Source organism: Notothenia rossii, assembly GCF_949606895.1.
Source record: "Notothenia rossii genome assembly, chromosome: 7".
In the NCBI taxonomy this organism is placed as follows: Eukaryota; Metazoa; Chordata; class Actinopteri; order Perciformes; family Nototheniidae; genus Notothenia; species Notothenia rossii.
This window is the reverse complement of record NC_136905.1, coordinates 45,111,573-45,127,929: the sequence shown is the minus strand read 5'-3', so window position 1 is coordinate 45,127,929 and position 16,357 is coordinate 45,111,573. Positions and strand designations below refer to the sequence as shown.

At 45.1% G+C, this 16,357-nt stretch overlaps 1 protein-coding gene across 1 annotated transcript; it reads right to left on the bottom strand.

Annotated features, from left to right (window-relative positions):
• Positions 1 to 849: 849 nt before the first annotated feature.
• Positions 850 to 4,712, bottom strand: LOC307045759 (zinc finger protein 862-like). The gene is made up of 13 exons (XM_079691702.1): positions 4,599 to 4,712; positions 3,938 to 4,100; positions 3,745 to 3,828; positions 3,494 to 3,664; positions 3,228 to 3,403; positions 2,975 to 3,150; positions 2,706 to 2,875; positions 2,357 to 2,595; positions 2,012 to 2,269; positions 1,719 to 1,928; positions 1,412 to 1,642; positions 1,143 to 1,295; positions 850 to 1,075 (listed from the first exon to the last, which is right to left on the bottom strand). The coding sequence occupies exons 1-13, from the start codon at positions 4,695 to 4,697 to the stop codon at positions 899 to 901; spliced, it is 2,307 nt and encodes a 768-aa protein (XP_079547828.1). The 5' UTR covers positions 4,698 to 4,712; the 3' UTR covers positions 850 to 898.
• Positions 4,713 to 16,357: the final 11,645 nt, after the last annotated feature.

Genomic DNA, 16,357 nt, shown 5'->3' with positions numbered 1-16,357 from the left:
GGCACAGTTTACTATTGAGACTTTTGCAACGTGCTGGTTGCTGCTGTTTGGCTCGGGGGCAGCGCCCCGTAATGATAAACTAATGCCAAGGGCAAGGCCAGGCAGGAAACATGTGACTTATCAGTAACTTTAGACATCGTAACACAATTTTAAACAAGATTTTATTGTAGATTATACATTTTACTGATACCAATTGTATGATATTTAACTTGTTCATTGAAAAAATAAAAAAATATATATTTTTGAAATATATATTTTTTTAAATATATATTTTTTAATTTAATATTTTTTTAAATATTTTTTTTTGTATGTGGGAAGAGGTGGGGCGGCGCCCCTAGCGCCCCTATGGGCCGGCCGCCACTGTATGTAGCCTATTCCCAGAGCATAATTCATGGGGCAACAAGGTGAGGTGTAAAATGTGTTTTAATATCATACATTTTACGCCAGCAAACTTCTTGTACGGACTTCGGCAGTAGTTAAGACTCACTGAACGAATTAAGTACAAAGACGAATGGTTCGCGAACGTGCAAATCACCAGAAGTCGTTCGCGAACCGGTGAATGAATCAGTGAACGAATCTTTAAAGTGAATTGAATCAAAAGATTTGTGTCCCAGAAGGGATTCGAAATGCCCATCACTAATTTCCACAGCCCCACGGAAAATATTTTCCACCAGCCGCCACTGAATATATCATATTCCAATCACTTGTATATAGACTCTTCAGTGTTTCCCACAGATCTGAAATATACTTGGGGGGGAAGGTGCCAGGGGGGGGGCTGCGAGCGGAGCGCGGTGCGGGCGGACCGCGGGGCGGGCTTTGTGATGTGCAACACATGTGACAAACAACAAGTTTTAACAACATGTTTATTCATTAACTTTACATTACTGTATGGCAATATTCATTTTGTACAAAGATGGCACTGTTTGTCAGAGCACTTAATCCGTCTGGGTTTGTTGAAGAACAGCTCCAACGCCTGTGTGTATGGGAACGCCTCTGGTGCTGGTCCACTGACTGCTATCCGCATACATGCAGCCAGGTGCTCCCCTTTCAGTCGGTTTCTCATGTCAGTTTTCACCTGTAAAACAGACAGTTTGTTTTAAATGAACTATACAGAATGACATGCAACAGGGAATGACACTTACCCTGTTCATCGTAGAAAAATCCCTCTCGCAGTTTACACTGGAGACAGGGATGACCAACCCCACTGAAGAGAGAAGGCTGAGGTTTGGGTATATTTCTGCCCATTCGTCCTTCTCACTGGCCAGGAGCTGCATGATCTCAGCTTGTGTCTTGTCCTTCAGAGATTAGCCAAGGCAGGGCAAATGAGTATAAAGTATAATTGAAACATTTACAGATGTCAAAACAAGCAATTCTAACCGTCAAGTTCATATTAATTTAAGTATTTACCAACCTTAAATGTTCCTTCAAGAACATGCTGCTTGTAGGAGGTCCACTCTTGGATAACTGTGGCATCCTGCCCTGGGATGAATTTGTTGGCAAGGGTCTGCAACATTGAAATGTTGGTTACATCATTTGAGGTAACTGCCTTTGGACCCAGGACACTGAAGGCCCCCAGCACTTCAATATGCTGGAACCTGCTCTCAATGTTGCTCTCCAGGCTGCAGATGTAAGGTTTGAGGACCTGGAATGATATTATACATTTTTCAGTTCAAGGAAAATAAATATTGGAATGTAAAAGTAAGAAGGGATGTATTTACATCTCTGACAAATCTGGCCCACATATCTTCCCGGGGGCGCTCCAGAATTCCGTGTCCCCTCCTGATCCTCTCCTCCTCTCCGGCAATGCTAAACGCCCCAAGTCCACCTGGGTTGTCCAAGTCTTGGTGTAGGCGAGCAAGGAACGTTCCGGGGAGTGGGGTCTCGCCTGCCTCCAGAATTCTCCTCAGAGTAACAAGTGTGACTGGCACCTAAATGTGGAAAAAGACAACAATATAATAGGATGGATAATGCAAATAACTGGGAGCATCAAATGCATTTTTTTGTAATCTACCTGCTCCTTTATGTGGAGAAAGTTCACATCAGCTCTCTGAAACACCTTGGACAGCATTGCAATGTGGGGCAGCACATCTGCCTGAAGGTAGAGGGCAGCCACAAAGCGGTATGTGGCACAGAAGGTGTATAGACCTTTGGCCACTGGGCACTTCCTTGTGCTCGCTTCTTCCGCCAGAGCAGCCAGCACAGCTGGAAGGTTCCTCTGGAGGTTTTGAACGGCTAGGTGCTGCGATAGCCACCTTGTATCTTTCACCTCCTAACAACAAGTAGAAACACTGGTAAGTAAAATATATGTAAATAATATGACACCACAATAGTATTATGAAAATAGGTGAAAACACACCTTGACTTTCAAGTCGTTCAGACCAAGAGTGGTAGCGGCAGCACTCAGTGTGGCTGACCTATTTGCACTATTTCGGAAGAATAGGTGCAGTTCCTGCAGGTGGTTCCTGAAGTTTGCCATATACCTGACAGCATTTGAGGCATCTTTGCATGCCAGTGCTAGTCTGTGAGCAGCACACGCTACAGAAACCAGCTTTGGAAAACTGTCTGTGAGCTGCTTTGCCACTCCATTCAGACGGCCTAAGTTTAAGAATTAAATGCAGTGTTGAGGGCGTCATTTTGTTTCCTTTAATAACAGCTGACAATACACATTTCACACAATCCATTAGATTTAACAATAAACTCCATACCCGTCATCACTGCTGCACCGTCTGTCCCGAGTCCGTAGAGCCTGTCTACCGGGAGATCCTTCTTCTGTAGTACACTCTTGATGGCAGCAACAACGCTGTCAGCTTTCCCATCTTCCAGAGTTACCAGGTCAAGGAAGTGGTTGAAAACATAACCCTCTTTATCCAGGTGTCTAAAATAAAAATGTATAGGTTTTCACACATATTAATAAATATTAAGTTTAACTAGGCCTTTATTTAAATGCACATCATTCCTTTAAAAAATAACCCACCTAACATGTAAATCCAGCTGGCGGTTTACAGATACATCTGTGGTTTCATCAACCTCTAGGCTGATTGCTTGAGATGACCTTATCTCTTCCAAAATAGGCGACTCTACTATCTCTGCAAGGATCTCCAGCATTTCATCCACTATTCTGTGTGATTGATAATTGTTTCTTTGATCCACCTGAGAAAAAGAGATCATTTAACATTTAGCTGGTTAAAGTTCTTAGTTTCACAAGCATCATTTTGTACTAGGTTTACCTTCAGCTTTTCAAAGTAATCACAACCCAAAAGCTGAGCTAAACTTAAGAGCTTAGGGTAGTTGGTGTGGTGAGCAATCTCGTTCTTTACTAGCCAGTAAAGACATTTGAATCCACCAATGACGGCCTCATGCTCCATAATAACTGTGGGCTCAAAAGCCTGCATCACTGAGTAGCCTAGACCAAGGGCAAAGACATAATTCATTATATGAGCCAAACATGGTTGATAGGTTGCAGAAATTAGCTTTACATAAAAAAATGATATACCTGATGCAAGTGAGACCTGATGCTTTACACTATATTGATGAGGCTCTGAGGAGATGTGGCGCTCGATATAATCCTTGCGGAAAACAAGAATCCCAACTTCTATGAAAGCCCGTTTTAAGGGATCTTTCTTTATTGGAGGCTTGTGTAGCCTGCAGATTCGGCAAAACATTCCTTTTTAAAAAGAAAAACGTGTTAATTCTTACAAAAAATAAGTTTTATTACAAATATGAACTTGCAAATGCCATTCATACCATGCTGGGTGAGGTAGAGCCAATTCTTGAACTGTGGCATTTTGAGCCGATCAGGGTTCCATCCTGAGTGGCGATGCTTGGAATCTGAAAATAATGCATTGGTATTACTGCATTTAAATGGTAGAGTTCTCCTTGCTATTATACTATGTCTGTGTCTGTGTCTGTGATGCTTGGAACTGTGCTGCTTGTTCACCTGCACCTGCTTGTACCACACTGGGACCTGCTGCTGCTTGTATCACACTGGGACCTGCACCTGCTTCTACACTGGGACCTGCTGCTGCTTCTACCACACTGGGACCTGCTGCCTCTCCCTCAGTACTCTGACTAGTTGTGCCAGCATCTTCACTGACCACCGGCTAGAATTGAAAACAAGCTTGAATCTAGTTTGGTCTCTGCATTGCAACTCACTGTTGACTGCAATTGTATAATTTCAGGTCAAATGAACCGACATATATCATTATTGAGACTTATGCATTTATTATTGCCATTGCAAGCAAAATGCTAACATTGGCTAAGTTACCTGTGGTCTCTCCTCCTCTCCTCGTCTCTCCTCCTCATCCTCACGCCGTATTCTCTTAAAATATTTTTGAATACTCATATCTGAGGAGTAATGCAGGGGAAATTAACAGTCTAACCTTAGCTAAAGTTCATCTGTGTCCTTCTAACTGGCATAGCCCGAAGAGAAAACGAATTATAATCTTTTTTATATTTAATTTAGCACACGTAACTTGCACGCAGCAAAGTTAGCCTAATTACGTTAAATACACTCTTAGTTGCCACTAACTTCAAATAATTTGAATCTCCTACCAAAGTCAGAAAACAACAACACAATAAGGAGAAAATAGTTACTTTACCTTAGTGTCCGCGTCTTCTAAATTAACGTCGTCTTCTCCGTTTCTCGTTTCCCTCCACGCGATGGCAGCACGAACACGAGGTGTCGAGCGAGGGATCATACACTAGTTAATCGATCGCAGAGCGAACAGGGGGGGATTATTGTCCCCTAGTTAATCAACCGCAGAGCGAACAGGCACAGGAGACTTAGAGCGAGGGCTCATTGTCCATTAGTTAATCACTCGCAGATGGCGTCGCTCGCGGACGGATAAAAAAAATAAAAAAAGGTCCGAAATATACTTGGGCGGGCCTTAATATACCTGGGCGGCCCGCCCAAGTATTAACATTGTGTGGGAAACACTGCTCTTATTGCACTATTTCACTTTTTACAATTTTTCTTTACTTGTACTATTTTTTCTGTGTATCTGTTTTATTGTGTTGCACTGTTGGAGGAGCCTGTGACCTAAGGGGGGGGTAGGACACATTTGATTCCTGTTTTGGATAGTGTGCCGTCAATGGGATTAATTCCATTTGAAAGTGCTGTTTGACGCTCCGTGTAAACTTCACACACTGCCACTCCAACATCCAATCACAGAGCTTGAGGACTAATCACAGGGTTTGTCAAGCAAAGCACATTGTGTAGTCCCAAACGATAGCTGAGGATTCTGGGTAGTGTTCTGCCATCCTAAACTCCGAAAAAATATTTGTTTCTCCGAATCGAAGGGGAAAAATACAAAAGCATTGTACACAATTTAAACCAATCAATGTTGTGTAATCAACAAGGATAATCCGGTGTTTTTGAGTTGATGAGTAATATCACTGTAAAATCAATCGACAGTAAGGAGAATACTTACTTCCGGGTGTAAAATTCTCCGTTATCCAATGGGAATGGAAGCTCACATTGCCTTTAAGTGCCGCCAACATGGACGGATGCGGTACTTCCCTGAGCGTGAAATACCTCCGCCGATGGGAATACACAGTGGCGACGGGTCATTAGGGGCAGGTGGGCACAGCCCCACCTAGTGTCAGCAGGAAGTATTACAGATAATGATTCAAAAAAAATTCAAAAAAAGAAATACAAATATATTTTAAGATCATTGTTCGGTTTTACTCCCACCGAAAAGGGTTGGACAACACGGGGCGTGACCACTCAGCTTTAGTTTAGGATGTATTCTTTAAGTTAGTTTCAAAGTTAACTTCCTCCATACAAAGTTAGCTTTTTTCTTCTTACAAATCCATTTTAAGTTAGTGGTATCAACCTAAGAGAAAACACATTAAACAAATTAAACAACAAAAGTCTTTTCACCATAAACACAAAAATTGTGACCAAAGTTACCTCCCAACTGAGACCTATTTTGCATGGCAATCTGCACAACTAAACCAGTATATTAATTCTTCATGATTGAAATAAATAGATAGAAAATAAATAAATAAACAACCAAAATGAACTCCACACCTCCCACTTAGGCTCCCGATCACTAGATCCAGGGAGACCACACAAAATTCACCCTGGACACCCAAAACCAGAGTCTCTTGTAGTGGGGTGCCTGGGACTTCTTGGTTTTTTCAAGCCAAGGAGGGACGTCCTGCCCTCCCAGCCAAGCAAGATGGGTCCTCCCATCTCCATACAACCGGAGCTGGAACCGGTCGGCCACTGCAACCGTTCACAGCCCTGATGAATTTTTAGGACAGGCTTCTATTGCTCCTCCACGGGGAGCAATACCAACAGCCTCCGTACGTCTATGCAGAGGATGGTAGTTGGGACTGGGACTTTCCGTCTCTTCTGGGATCCAGCAGTGAGGGGGGCAGGAAGGCCCACACAGGTCCGAATATCAGCGTCCCGGACGACTCCTCTTCTGTCTGGATAGGCTTTTACAACTCGGCCTCGTCAACACTGACCTCTTAAGGTGTACTTATCTACTCCGGCCTGGATAGCCTTTAACCTTTGCCAAGAGCGGCCTTCCAAGCTGATCCCCTCCTGGAAGGTGGACTTTCGTTCCTCCATGGCCAGCACAGGCCTTTTCTTTCTCACTTCCGAGACCTTCGCCTCCCACTTTGCTCGACCCGAGGCCTTATTCTTTTTGCTCATCCACGCCTCTGTGGACCGTCGAACCCAGGCTGTTACTCCACATAGTTTCGACAGGGTACTGAACCGTTCAGGTTCCACAAGGCTGACAAGCGCTGCACCCCAGGGCATCCTCTTCGGTTTCTCCACCACTTGAACCGACCCTTGGATTTCAATCGGTGACTGTGGCTCTATGGAACTACCGTCCCCTGAGGCTCCTGTATCAGTGCCAATTTAATTCCTACTTGGGTCAGAGGTCTTCTTCGATTGAGTTCTGGTGACCACCGCTGAGAATGCTTTCCTTTGAAGCCTCGTAACCTCATCGCTGATGCCAGTTGCTACAACGCTGGCTGACTTCACTGGCCACTCAGCCTCCGGCCTTCTCAGAAACTCGGGGCCTCTTTGCCACTCTGACTCCTCGTCGAGCTCCTCTGGAGTAGCTCCCCTTGTGAGGACAGCCCTCGATCCACTTCCATTCATCCACTGGTCCAGCCTTCTGGATTTCTCCAATCCGGTTAGCATAGAAGGTTTGGTAGCCATAGCTGTCCTTCTGTATAGCTCCCAATACCGTTTGGCTATCGACAAGGTGAATCCAGCGCTCGATGTTCAGGCGGCCGTGCTTCTCGACATATTTTCTCAGTCGACTCGCGAAGACCGTGCCACACATCTCCGCCTTGATCACTTCCCCCTTCTGATCGAGAGGTGCCAGCTTTGCTTTGGACTCTACTAGCCTGGCGATCACTCCTTCTTGCGTCTCCCAATGCAGGTAGAGCACATCTCCATAGGCAACCTCATTCCCATCCCGAGAAAGTGATTCCCCAGGGGCGGACTTTCCATCCTGGTGGCGTGACACATCTGTCGAATTTGACCTGGCTAAGTCTTGCATACTTCTCAAACAGCTTCACTGATGCCTCTCGGAGGACCTGGCGAGAGAGGGGCATCCCAAGTCTCCTTGTACAGATTTCCTCTCCCTGTCTCTTGGAAGGCTCTCCTCAAAAGTATCGCCCCCTTCTGCTTCGCCGGAGTCACTAGACCAATGGGGTCATAGAGCCCAGCTACTTGACTCAGCAACATTCTCCTGTTCAGGACTGCTGGTGTCTTTTCCCTGACCTCGTCCTCTCGGAGATCCAGTCCCGTCCTCATCTTCCCTCTTCGTTTTGGAGAAGTTGATTGATGTCATCATATATAACTTGTCCTCCTCCATGTCGTAACCAATGCCAAGCGCTTTATTGTCTTCCTCCCGTATCTGGTTCGGCATTATCAGAGTTTTGGGTTCCGACACAAGTCTTGCGTCGCCACTTGTTCCAGTTATGGCTCTAGGCCTCCCACTCTGACCAGACCGGATCCAAGGCTTGAGAAAGAAGCCTCCAGCGTCGAGAATCTCCTCCACTCCATCGGTGATTTCATTCAGTCTCTCTAGGTCATTGTGAGATGTTAGGATGTCATCCACGTAACTGTCCTCTTCTAGGACTCGGCGCTCCTCTTCCATGGCTGTAAACTGGGGCAGTCTCGCCGTCCCTCTCATGGCAAGCTGTGCGATGCAGCCAGCTGGTCGGTCACCGATGTTGACCCTAGTGATGGCGTACTCTTCTATCTTCTCTTCTGCAGTGTCTCTCCAGAGAAAGCGATGAAGATGGACTTCCCTTTTCTTCAGCCAGACTGAGTTATACATCTTTTTAATGTGCTGTGCTCGTCTTCTGTTACATAAGTTAGGCCCTCCTTGATCTTCTCTAGCGCTTTTTCTTCTGCTAGCGTCAACTCTTTCCCTCCTGGTTGGCATCCACCGCATCGACATCCACCACATTTGGGTTCGCAAGCTGCACCGATGCTGACTCACTTCCACCAGTCAAGTATCTCCTTACTGGCTACAGCTGTACTCCTGAGCACTTCCCCTTCTTTGTCATGCCGCTCCTGCTGGGTTCATCCGGAGTTCTCCGGGTCCACAGGGGTCTCTCTGTATGATACTACGGCCGTTCTCAACGATCTAGCGAAGTGGGTTCGTGACTTGTGCATTGCCATGTCCACACTCTCGAATAGATCGGGATGTGCTTCGCCAAAAGTTTTGCCCAGCGGACTGTCCCACAGAACGAGGTCTCCTATCACCCTGGTCTTCTGTGGGGCGAGACGTCCTTCCCTGTGGCTTATCAGAAGCTCAACTTGTTTTGGACGGGCCAGCTCCTCAGTCGCGATTTCTGGGAAAAACCTCTTGAGCTGCTGCGGGGTTACTGCCTGGTTTACTGTGGCTATCCTCTCCAAGCCATAGCAGAGAAGCTCTTGAGCCTTTTCTTTACCCTCTGGGGTTTTCACCCTTACTCTCAGGGTGTACTTCTTGGAGACCTTCATTGTCATCCCTCCAACTCCCTGGATGACCAACTTGATGTCCTCACCCCTTAGCTGGAGACGTCTGGCGGCTTTGTGGGTGATATAGTTTGTGTCCGAAGCAAGGTCTATCAGGGTACCGATCTTCTGCCCCGCGTTTGCGGTCACCATCATCAGCATCATGATGACTGGGTGCTCCTTTGGTCCACTCTCCATCAGCCTGTTCTCGTTTCTGCTGGTGCGAATCGCCACTGTGGCCTTGTTGGTGAAGGCCTTCTTGTACTTTTCCAGCAAATCCTGAGGCAGATTGGCCAATAACTTTTCTTGCTCCTCAGTCAGCTTGGCTTTTCCTCTAATTCTTTCTGCCCTTCCACTGCCCTCCTCCGTTCTCCTCTTCTTTGGGCAGAGGAGGTAATGGTGATCAGAGGAATCCCCTTTCAGACAGCCTTCTTTTGTACAGAGAAACCTCTGGGTGCATTTGCTGTCTTCACCATGAGAGCCTAAGCACTTTGAACATGCTCCTGCCTTCTTCAAGAGAGCCTTTTTTCCTGGCTGGTCAAGCCCTCGGAAGTCCTTGCAGGCAAACAGCCTTCCTCCGTGCTCCTCGTCCCCACACATGACGCACGCACCCTTTGAGGCGTCTCCTCTTGTGGCCTTTGTGAAGGCCTTCCTCTTCTCCTTCCTGTCAGACTGCTCAGGAGAGTTCACGGTCGACAGTTGCTCCATTCTCTCGAGGACTTCCTCTTGCTTCTTCAGAAACCGTAGGAGACAGTCGAAGTGGTTGCTTGGTGTTATACCGTTCATGGGGTCACTCACTTGAAGGAGCCAGTCCTGCTTCATGTTATCTGGAAGCTTGCTCTCAATGGACTTGACAACTAGACGGTTCTTCAGAGTATCCTCCTCTCCCAGGTCTATAAGGTCAAACAGTGCTCTCTCCACAGCCTGAATAAGGTCAATTGTTCTTCTTGGCTGGTTTCCTTTGATAGCAGGAAATATGTCAACTTCCTCAACGATCTGGCATGCAATTGTCCCTTTATTCCCAAAACGGTTCTCCAGCAGACTGAAGATCTCGTCAGCGGACCTACTGTTGGATAGCCCGAGGTTCTGCTTTATCTTCCCGTCCAGGCTGTCCAGGAGATGAAGCTTCTTCCCTCAGGTAGTTGTTTTGCCTTTCACAGAGCCCGAAAGTTTCACGCTTCACCTCGATCCTCTCTGCTTGGTCCATGGCTCTCTCAGCTCGCCTAGCGAGAGGAGCTAGTTCAAGCAAAGCGAATCTGTACCAGAGAGACGACTTGACTTCCTGTTCGACCTCGGTGAACCTTTGGTCGCAATCCTCGGCCATCTTCCCGACGTTGTTCGCTTGCTGCCTGCTGGATTCCGTGTCTGCCTCAGACAGTGCTTCGATGTAGTCGATGTTGGCTGAAATGAGGTTGCAGTATTCGCTGCCAAACTTGTCCCATTCAGCCTTCCTTCTGTGGACGAGTTGGCGGTTCGGGTGAGGATATTCACCTTTCTGGTGAATGCTGATTGAGCTCCAGATCGCTCTCTCTTGAGCTCTCCAATAATCTCCTCCTCTTCTTCCAATTTGGCACTGGACTCTTGCTTCTCTTTATCACCACCCATTCTGTTCCAGTTCAACGCCCACTGCTGCTAGATTCTTCTTTGAGTTTCCCGAAGCTGTGATGGTTCTTCTTCCTTCAAGCTTTAGCTTGAGCCAGGGCTAGCCGACCACTTCCTCAGTGTGTAAGCTTTTTCTGGATCCAGGCCTTGGCTTCAGCTCAGTTGCTTCAGTCGGATAGCCTAGCTTGCCTAGCTTGCTAGCTTCAGGAGGATAGCTTGGTAGCTTCTGGTAGCCTAGCTTAGCCTAGCTTCAAGAGGATAGCTTGGTAGCTTCTGGTAGCCTAGCATAGCCTTCCCAGCTAGCCTAGCTTCAGGTAGCCTAGCTAGCACTTGTTAGCACTCTTCTGCTAGCTAGCATGCATCAGTCACATGGAGCATTCACAATCTTTTTCCCAGCTGACCGTCGCCTTCAGACTCCTCCTCAGGTCCTTTCTGGTTGTTTTGTCATTTGTCTTTGTTATCCCACGCCACCCGGCTTCTTTTCTTCCAGGTGCGCATCGGTTGATAACTGTTCGGTTTTACTCCCACCGAAAAGGGTTGGAGAACACGGGGCGTGACCACTCAGCTTTAGTTTAGGATTTATTCTTTAAGTTAGTTTTAAAGCTAACTTCCTCCATACAAAATTAGCTTTTTCTTCTTACAAATCCATTTTAAGTTAGTATCACCCTAAGAGAAAACACATTATAAACAAATTACATAAAGCATACACAACAAAGTCTATCACCATTAGGCTTGGGCGGTATGACGGTATTACGGTATACCAGGGTATTTCGAAATACCGTCGGTATGATTTTCAATACCGTGACGTCACAGACTGTGCGCCAAATCATAGATGCGTTTCATTCTATTACACTGACACGGAGTTTTGACAGGGACGACATTGGTTGTAATGCACAGCACGTGCCAGGAGAGGGCAGGGGAGGGCAGTCCGTCTTTCCCGCTCTCAGAGCTCAGCACAGAGCTGAGCTGAGCAAGATGGCGGCAGCATTTGCCGGCCCCGAACAACTAGTAAAAAAGAAAAATGCCTCTGCGCCTGTTTGGGACTATTTTGGGTTTACTCGTCGCCAGTGACTTCATCCAGCACAACGAGAGACGGAGGCACTTCTTTGGGAATGTTTAAGACGGGGTGAGTGAGTGTTGACATTTTTTAATCCTATGCAACTGGTTGATGGTTTTGTAGTCGAGGTCGGACGGTTTTAAAAACGAAAGCATTTACGTGCTAAACATTCACGCGAGTAATCCAATGAATCAAATGGAAATAAGGTTTTTAACACATGCACGGAATAATATTGCCAAACTAGTTAGTGAATATAGCAAACTTTATTCAATAAGTGTTAGAAATTAAAATCAATGTTTTAATGGGGAAATGCAGTTTAAACATGCAGTCAGTTTTAATGCTCTTTTATACTGAAAAACCAGAAATTCTTGTGCACAAGCAGTTAAGCTTTTATTCTGAAAATCCTTCATCTACGCATGTAGCATGTGGCTAATATACGATTTCCTAAAGAGGTGAATTTAGTAGCGAAATTATATGGAGTGGTGCAAACCGAAGCCTACTGATTTAACACTACAACTATAGATGTCGAGATACTACCATGCTGAATATTAAATGAAGGTACAGTTTATTTGAATACATTATTGTTTACAGACGAGAGTAGCATGTGACAACATCCGGAATGACCGGAAACCAAACGAGCCGAGAAGTATCTTTTAGAGTATTGATTACAGCGTTTAGAATGTGTTAAATGAAAAGTGATGAAAGAGAATATGAGGAGAAAAGGCGTGTTGAGCATATATTGGATGTGAAAGGAGCCAATCCTCTGTTTAAATGCAACAACGGATATTGGAGACGAGGCGAGCCGGCAGGCGGGGAGAAGCCAGCAGAGGATATATAACAGCACCGGAGGAGAGATCCAACTCTTGGCTTCTGTTAACTGTGTTCGTTATTCTCCCGTCCAGGAGAGAAGCTTTAAAAGGAGACTAAATGGAGTCTCTGTGAAAGTTCAATTGGGTACTTTAATTAAAAAAAGGCGCGGGTTGGTCACAAGCATGATATTGTTCAGTCAGACAAACAGCTGTGATCCGCTCCTCGATAGGGAAGAGAAGAGAATGGATCTCTCCTCCGGTGCTGTTATATATCCTCTGCTGGCTCCTCCCCGCCAGCCGGCTCGCCTCGTCTCCAATGTCCGTTATTGCATTGAAACAGAGGATAGGTTCTTTTCACATTCAATATGCTTAACACGCCGTTTCTCCTCATATTCTCTTTCATCACTTTTCATTTAACACATTCTAAACGCTGTAATCAATACTCTAAACAATACTTCTCGGCTCGTTTGGTTTCCGGTCATTCCGGATGTTGTCACATGCTACTCTCGTCTGTAAACAATAATGTATTCAAATAAACTGTACCTTCATTTAATATTCAGCATGGTAGTATCTCGACATCTATAGTTGTAGTGTTAAATCAGTAGCTTCGGTTTGCACCACTCCATATCATTTCGCTACTAAATTCACCTCTTCAGGAAATCGTATATTAGCCACATGCTAAATGCTAACCGTAGATGAAGGATTTTCAGAATAAAAGCTTAACTGCTTGTGCACAAGAATTTCTGGTTTTTCAGTATAAAAGAGCATTAAAACTGACGGCATGTTTAAACTACATTTCCCCATTAAAACATTGATTTTAATTTCTAACACTTCCCTAACGAGGAGCGGATCACAGCCGTTTGTCTGACTGAACAATATCATGCTTGTGACCAACCCGCGCCTTTTTTAATCAAAGTACCCAATTGAACTTTCACAGAGACTCCATTTAGTCTCCTTTTAAAGCTTCTCTCCTGGACGGGAGAATAACGAACACAGTTTACATAAGTCAAGTATTTACTCCCGGAAAATGTTTATGTATGATGATATATTGTTAACTTAGCTCACTATATGGAAACAATGTCAGACATCTACAAACGCGTCCTGTATCCGATCTCAAAATGTGCCATTTGCACAATGTGTCATGTATGCAGCCCTTGTTTTGCACTTGCGCGCACGTCGCGGCACTTTGCGAGCGTCTACCGGCTCAGGCTGCATTTTACACCGAACATATAATATACCGTTCGAAACATCTATTTGCCGCCGAACGCCACCTCACTCAAGTCGACCCAAGTCATACCGTCAGTGGCGGCTGGTGGAAAATATTTTTGGTGGGGCTGGCTGTTGATATAGTGAGTAAAAAAAATGTTTGGGGAGAAATTACCACTTAAATTGGGACTGATACCGTCATATACCGTATACCACGGTATGATGTCAGCAAGGTATGACGGTATGAAAAAAATGATACCGCCCATGCCTAATCACCATAAACACATATTTAAACCAAACACTCACCGGCTGCCCGTGTGCCCTGTGGCTGATCAAAACATGATTGACAAACATTTCAGTGGCCCTTTTCAAGATGGCTGACGGTCCCTCATCAAATGAGTCCCAAGGGAAACAAAATATTGTAACCAAGGTTCCCTCCCAACTGAGAACTATTTTGCATGACAATCTGCACAACTAAACCAGTATATTAATGCTTCATGATTGAAATAAATAGATAGAAAATAAATGAATAAACAACCAAATGAACTCCACAATCATGTTTAATAATCTGATTCGTCTGTAGGCTACATTGCTGTTTTAGTCTTTGTTCTTCTAATTAGTGTCTACTGTGCCGTTTTGAGCTGTTTAGAGCCATGTGGGACAAAACCCGATCATGCCCCTCCCTCTCACTGTCTAAGTCAATGGTGACTGTAAAAACTACACAAATTGAGCTGCCATCCCCACCATACGTCATCTCACATAATTCAGAATTGATTGGCTGTAAGTACGTCACGTGTGCAGTGCTGCGAAACATCAAGTGTAGTTTGAAGAGGAGACGAGAGAGCAGCATATAGCTAACATCACCAGCGATTAAAAGAAGTAAAAAACTGAAAGAAAATGAATGAAGTTGACCATTTACTGGAGCACACATTTGAGACACTTAGTCAGAGAGCAAAACTGGAGGTAAAGCGCCTCGGTGCCCACCATCCACCGGATTTCCAAATGGTCCAGATTGCGGGCAAAGTTAAACGCGCAGGGGTAGACATTAAGGGTAAAATGCCACTGACCCTCCGGGGCCCCAACATTGTAACCACTGGTCCGGAACATTCTTCCAAAAAATATCGACTTATAATGAAGAAAATGAACACATTTGTTGCAATAGTAATTTATGCACTATCTACATTACTACTTGTACTACAACATTTGAATCATCAGTTCTTCTTCATTTTCCTCAATTGTTCATATTTGGTTTATTAAAATAGTGATGTTGTGGTCATTGTTAAAAAATGTCTGCTATTATTATGAGTATTATTATTTGTATAATGCACTTTCTGCCTTCCTGTCATTAGGAGTTAGAAATGTAATGGCTATGTAATAGATTAGAACCCTCATTATCCTAAACTGCTGGAACATTTCCCTATAGCCAATACCTTTATATTGTCTACTCTTCACTTACTTGTCAGCATAGGTCGGCATTGATGTACAGAGCCGACAGAAGACCTTGTTTATATTGGCATCATATTGAGAGGTGCAGTGACGCGTCATAAAACCAGGAAGTAAGCTGCTGGTTCCCTCGACAAAAAGCAATTGGATTTCTCCACAGGGTTTTGGAAAATAGCTGGAAATAAGGTCTGTGGAAAACGAACCTGTTTGATAAATGCACGTTTTGTTCAGTCGCATAATCTCCACATGTCTATCCTACTTTTATAATTTTCTAATCATAAATCTAATCGATAGATTATAAAAGGGTTTTAGGACGCGTCACTGCACCACTAGAAGCCAACTCCATCGATCAAGCTGGCTGAAACTTTCTCTCCCTCTTCTTCTCATACTCCCTGTCACTCTCCTTTAACTCCTCCGGTGACTTTCTTTTATTTGAAGATAGTTTTTGCCCCGCGCTTGGCCGGTTACCGCTGGTATTAAAAACATTAATGGCGAATGGTTAGGTGGCGCGATAGTCTGTAGTGAAGGAGCGCGCTCCCGCACACGGGAGCCTGCTCGCGCTGCACTCCGCAGCAAACAGCTGTTTGCTTTTCACCCAACAACGACAACCGACTCACAAAACGCTATGTTAATAAACAAAACAATTTAACTAAATTGCAAGTCAAAATACCAATACCACAGGACAATTCCTTTTTTTAAAGCAATATTTTTAGTGGCCCGAGCGGGCAAGTGGAAATACGTTATGCTGGCCCGGGGTGTCTAAATAATGCTTCCGGGCCAGCGGGCCATTTATAATGTCGAGCCCTGACGCGAGTTTAACGCTGAGTGGTTTGCTAAAAAGAAATGGCTAACGGCGAGCCTCCAGAAGAATTCCCTCTTTTGCTTTCCTTGCCTGCTTTTTGTTGAAGATCAAGGTACTTGGTCGAGGACAGGTTACAAGGACTTAAAGCATCTTTCGGAGAGGACAATGAAGCATGAGAGCAGCTACAGTCACTTGGAAAATGCCGTAAAATTGGGATTACTGGGAAGGGTGAATGTTGCAGCTCAGATTGACAGCGCCTACAGACACGGCATTGATGATCATAATAGGAAGATGGAAGAAAACAGGTACGCGCTGCATCGGATCATCACCTGTATTAAACTGTGTGGGAAATGTGAGACAGCACTGCGGGGCCACAACGACTCGGCGGACTCTCTGAATCCAGGGATATTTAGGTCAATGAGGCAGCAAATTGATGCATTGGCCGCCACCGCTGATGATGG

What these genes read in the sequence shown, in the direction of transcription:
- LOC307045759 (XM_079691702.1), bottom strand. Translation starts at nt 4,697, where the DNA reads ATGATCCCTCGCTCGACACCTCGTGTTCGTGCTGCCATCGCGTGGAGG. An exon ending in TCAGGTCTCACTTGCATCAG is followed by an intron (nt 3,404 to 3,493) that starts GTATATCATTTT and finishes CCCTTGGTCTAG; the next exon opens with GCTACTCAGTGATGCAGGCT. An exon ending in CAGCTGGATTTACATGTTAG is followed by an intron (nt 2,876 to 2,974) that starts GTGGGTTATTTT and finishes TTTTTATTTTAG; the next exon opens with ACACCTGGATAAAGAGGGTT.